We start from the raw sequence: 5,309 nt of genomic DNA on the forward strand, positions 1-5,309 counted from the left end.
CAACAACATTAGGATCTTTGTGGTGTGGGGCCCACGTGGGACGTGACATTTATGGGTGCCGACGATCAATCCAACTGAAGCGGGAGACTCGTAATTCTCACAAGAAAGGGGGGCTATCTTTGGGCAGAGTTGAAATGCATTGTTGCATTATCCCATTAAGTAGGGGGTAAAATTGTCAATCCAACAGCGCATTTATTTTTGGACTATCGAGTAATAACGCCTATATATTAATTGTATCCCCAATAGGAATCTTCATCCCTATATTCTTCAGTGCTAACTAAACACTACCCTGCTGCACCAAAGTGCCAAGTCACACGCACAACCATTTTCTTTTCTTTCTCTCTCACTCTCCAACTTGCACCCAACCCAATAATAACAATAACAAACTCAACCTCGCCAGGATCCAACACAACGCACTCCTTACACAGACCAAGATTCTCCCCCAGGTATTCAATTTTCCTTTCACAGAAACAAAATCATTTTTTTTATCTTAACTATGATTGCTTCTGGGTTTTTTTCCTGAACCATCTAGTTGTCGTACACCCAGATAAATTCAGATGATTTTTCTTCCATTTTTATTTATTTCTGTTGTTCAATAATTTCGTTGACTTTTCTTTCTTCCTCTTCTTTTCATAACCGGTGATGTTTTTGCTTTACTTCTGGTTCTTAGTTGTCATCGCGTTCCAGTTTTTTTTTCTCTCTTTCTAATCTAGTTCCGTTTGTTTTTATTCCAACACCTCATCTTTATAGGGACCACTTTCTGTTCTCGCTCTATTATTCTTTTTTCCCCTCATGGTCGTGGACTACTTTTTGGGTCCTTTGACTTCCTTTCTTGTGCATTTGTTTTTTTTTTTTTAAAGCTTCGTTACTCAGTAGTACTAGTAGTAATTCTTTTAACCTTTGTACCGTGGATGTAACCTTTTTATTTATTTATTAAACTTTTGTCGTCGAAATTTCTCTCTGTTTGCTCGATATGAATTATTTAGATTTGGTTTTTTGAATATTTCTTTCTCATGTTGGAGGCTGTTAGATTGTTCTATCCAAAAGCTGAGTTGACCTTAATGAGTGGTGCAACAGTTAGGATAGAAAAACAAAAAGGAAAACAAAAATATCATGGCTTAGAATTTTCGTTGTTATTAGTCTAGTCTTTCCACCTTTTTTCATCAATTTCTAATTTGGTTATTTTACTTAAACTTTTCTCTTACGACTGTCTCCAGAATTTTGAAGTTTTCCCTTTGTTTTGATGTTTCTCAAGATTCGATGTACGCGTTTAAAAAAATTACACGCACATAATAAATAAATAAAAACACTGTGTAGATTTTTGTTTGGCTTTATCCGATTTTCTCTATTAATGAATAATTTTGTTTGTCTTTTTCTGCGTTACCACTCTGTCTGAATTGAGTATTCCCCCATCTCCCTTTCAAAATTAGGAACATTTTTTATGTCTAATTTTAGTAATAATAGCCGTATGGTTGTGTTGTTCTTATAACAGTGGTGCAGTTGAAGGGCCGTGAGGATGTTAGAGAAAGTGGAGGAGTTTAACATGGATAAAGTTATACAAGAGTTTGAATTATTGACAAGGGATGCAGAAAGAGTTCAGAGGGAAACACTCAAGAGGATTTTGGAGGATAACGCATCAGCAGAGTACTTGCAGAGTTTGGGTCTCAATGGAAGAACTGACCCTGAGAGTTTCAAGGCCTGTGTTCCAATGGTCACCCACAAAGAATTGGAACCTTATATCTACAGAATTATTGATGGTGATGCTTCTCCTATTCTCACTGGAAAACCCATCACAACCATGTCCTTAAGGTGCAGTTAATTTTATTTTTCTCTTTGTTGTTGTTGTTCTTTTTTCATTGTAGTGGTTGATTTTGAACAATTGTGCTTGATTGAGAAGCTTTTGGATGATATTCTTGCAGTTCTGGCACTACCCAGGGGAAACCAAAGTATGTACCTTGGAATGATGAATTGTATGAAACCACAATGCAGATATACCAGACCTCTTTTGCCTTTAGAAACAGGTATTCGACTTCTTGTTTTTTTTGTTGGAAACATAATTGTTATAAATTCTCCCTTCTGACTTGTGCAGGGAGTTTCCTATAAAAAATGGGAAGGCTTTAAGCTTTATATACGGTAGCAAACAGTTGAAAACAAAGGGGGGTCTGGCGGCTAGAACTGCCACAAGCAACGTGTTCTGTAGTGCTGGTTACAAGTGTGCAATGAGGGCACTCCAATCCCAATGCTGCAGCCCGGATGAAGTGATATTTGGTCCTGATTTTTTCCAATCACTGTACTGCCATCTGCTGTGTGGTCTGATTTTCCGGGAGGAAGTTGAGTTTGTATCTTCCACATTTGCACATAGCATTGTCCATGCTTTTAGAACCTTTGAACAAGTGTGGGAAGAGCTGTGCAATGATATCAGAGAAGGGGTTCTCACCAGAAATGTCACCGTTCCTTCCATTCGAATGGCCATGTCTAAACTGCTCAAACCAAACCCTGAATTAGCAAACGCGATCCACAAAAAATGCACGGGATTGAGCAACTGGTACGGGTTGATACCGGAGCTTTTTCCCAATGCAAAGTATATTTATGGCATCATGACCGGGTCGATGGAACCTTATTTGAAAAAAATGAGACATTATGCCGGGGAGCTGCCTTTGTTGACTGCTGACTATGGATCCTCTGAGGGATGGATAGCAGCAAATGTGAACCCACAACTTCCTCCCGAGTATGCCACTTATGCCGTGCTTCCTCACATTGGTTACTTTGAATTCATTCCTCTCTTAGAGCTTGAGAACACCAAGCCTCTGGGCCTGACTCAAGTCAAGGTTGGTCAAGAGTATGAAATTGTTATGACAAATCCAGCAGGTACTCAATTCTTGTCTGCTTAATTTACCAGAGAGACTTATATCAATAGACTATGAACAATCATATAAATAAATTTGACATCATACTTTAACCTAAACTCAAAATGTTAAGTTTTAGTTTTATAGATTTTATCCTCGCTTACGTAGTGCTCTACTTTTCTATTTCTATATAATGTAAGATTTCACCTCACACTTATACGAGTGAGATAATAATTAGCAATTCAAATATCAAAATTTTTTTTTAGATAGATACTGTTTGAGGTATGTAAAATTTAGTCTTACTATGATATTTGCGCATGTGCTTTTATACAAGTTCACTGGCTCAATGGTACATATGTTGGCCTTATGCACGATGTCCTTTCTCATATAGTCATATGCATCCCCCCTTCTTGGTCATATGCATAAGACTTAAATATCTTTTTATTATTTTTATGGGATGGGGACGAAGTAAATGAAGTGGGTGCTTTGTATGCTTGGTGATGTGACCCTTCATGGGACCAACTTTAAGTAATTTCTTCCTAATGATTTTTAAAGTTACATCATATACCTAATCAGAATAAAATATATAACATGCAGCAATTACATAATGATGCAAGTTGCAAGTTAGACTTAATCTTTTAGGCTTTTTCAAATATTCTTGGATTTACAAGTGTTTATTTCATGCAATTAGATTGGATCTCGATCTTATCTGTATTGTCCTCATTAACTTTGGATGCATGAGACTTGTCTTATTTTTTAAAACGCAATTATGAATACATATAAGGTTGATTCTTTTCAACTTTGTTTGCATTCCTTCACTTTATCGAGTTGAGTATCATCCTGAAAAGTAAATATTTTATTTTATGCGGAAATCTTGTTCATATAACCTTCGCATATGTCACATTTATGATTTCGTGAATCTTTTCTTGTGTTTATATATGTCATGAGTTTATATATATATATATATATATATATATATATATATATAGTTCAATTCGAATTAAATGTGCAAAATTTAGCTGAGTAGCATAAACGCACAATATTGGTAAATAGCCTTTTTTTTTTTGGACAAAACATGAACATCATTCTAATCTTTTTAACTTTTGGGCTAAATTTCAGGTTTATACCGTTATAGATTGGGGGATGTGGTGAAGGTTATGGGATTCCACAATTCAACTCCAGAACTCAAGTTTATTCGAAGGAGCAGTCTTCTGCTCAACATTAACATCGACAAGAACACTGAGAAGGATTTACAATTAGCCGTGGAAGCTGCAGGGAAGTTGCTAGCAGAGGAGAAACTGGAAGTAGTTGACTTCAGTAGCCAGGTTGATTTATCCAAAGAACCAGGGCACTATGTCATCTTCTGGGAAATCAGCGGAGAAGCGAGCCAAGAACTACTCCATGAATGCTGTAACTGTTTGGACAAGTCTTTCGTTGATGCAGGCTACACCAGTTCGCGCAAAGTGAACTGCATTGGTGCCCTCGAACTACGACTTGTTCGGAGAGGAACATTCCAGAAGATTCTTGATCATTACCTAGGACTAGGAACCGCTGTTAGTCAGTACAAGACACCAAGATGTGTTGGTCCTACAAACACCAGAGTGTTGCAAATCTTGAGTGAAAATGTTGTCAACAACTATCTCAGTACCGCTTTCAATTGAATAAAAATTTGGGAATAACAATCTATTATAAAGTTTACTTAGTTTTACCAATTTGTGCAACTTCCTAGCTTGCATTCTTCTCTTTATTTAGGCCTTTCTCAATCCTTATCCTTTGTCTCCCCTCTCTTCAAGCCAATGTCCAAATATGTTTGGCTTTGCATGGTTTATTTACCACGCAGCAGATTCCTCTCTCGCCCAACCTCATCAATCATCATCTATTACGCTCTCTACAAGTATTGGCTGACCATCATGGATATATATATGTGCGCGTGCAGAACAATACCAAATACCAAATAAACAGAAAAATACTTTAATGAAGCTTGTTTATAGAGTTCTTAAATTTAAGAATAATTTTTTCCTATTACAGCAATCGAAATGATAGTACCGTTGCTTGTATAAATAATTTGTTCTTAATAATTGTACCATTTATTTTTTAAGTTCTTAATGATCGTATCATTGAAGATAAAACTTGTTAAAAAAAATTAATCTCATATAACATTATAGGACTAATCAAAAGTGAATTAAATAATGAATCTTTTCTCCCTCCCCTAGAAATTATTAGGTAGTTTTAAATTACTATATGATTATGAACCTGAGTAATTTTTTTAGACACATTTAAATTTTATAATTTACAATAAAAGATTTAATAATATTTGATTAAGTGTGATGCACATTTGGGGGATCATGTACAAGATCTAGGATCACTTCATAGTTTTTTCCCTCCCATCACACACACATATAAGTAGCATATCAAATAATAATACATGTTTTTGTGAAAAAGAATACTATAAATATACATATC

The 5,309-nt window shown here is 35.8% G+C and overlaps 1 protein-coding gene across 1 annotated transcript; it reads left to right on the forward strand.

Annotated features, from left to right (window-relative positions):
• Positions 1 to 245: 245 nt before the first annotated feature.
• LOC114407792 (jasmonoyl--L-amino acid synthetase JAR4-like) lies at positions 246 to 4,558 on the forward strand. The gene is made up of 5 exons (XM_028371042.1): positions 246 to 446; positions 1,493 to 1,809; positions 1,920 to 2,021; positions 2,090 to 2,868; positions 3,966 to 4,558. Exons 2-5 carry the CDS (start codon positions 1,517 to 1,519, stop codon positions 4,505 to 4,507), a joined length of 1,716 nt encoding a protein of 571 aa, XP_028226843.1. The 5' UTR covers positions 246 to 446; positions 1,493 to 1,516; the 3' UTR covers positions 4,508 to 4,558.
• The last annotated feature ends 751 nt before the right edge of the window (positions 4,559 to 5,309 follow it).

This window comes from Glycine soja, chromosome 3 (assembly GCF_004193775.1).
Source record: "Glycine soja cultivar W05 chromosome 3, ASM419377v2, whole genome shotgun sequence".
NCBI classification, from domain to species: Eukaryota; Viridiplantae; Streptophyta; class Magnoliopsida; order Fabales; family Fabaceae; genus Glycine; species Glycine soja.

Coding starts and splice junctions, on each gene's coding strand:
- LOC114407792 (XM_028371042.1), top strand. CDS start 1,517: ATGTTAGAGAAAGTGGAGGAGTTTAACATGGATAAAGTTATACAAGAG. Junction 1,810..1,919: donor ATCACAACCATGTCCTTAAG/GTGCAGTTAATT, acceptor ATATTCTTGCAG/TTCTGGCACTACCCAGGGGA. Junction 2,022..2,089: donor TCTTTTGCCTTTAGAAACAG/GTATTCGACTTC, acceptor TGACTTGTGCAG/GGAGTTTCCTATAAAAAATG.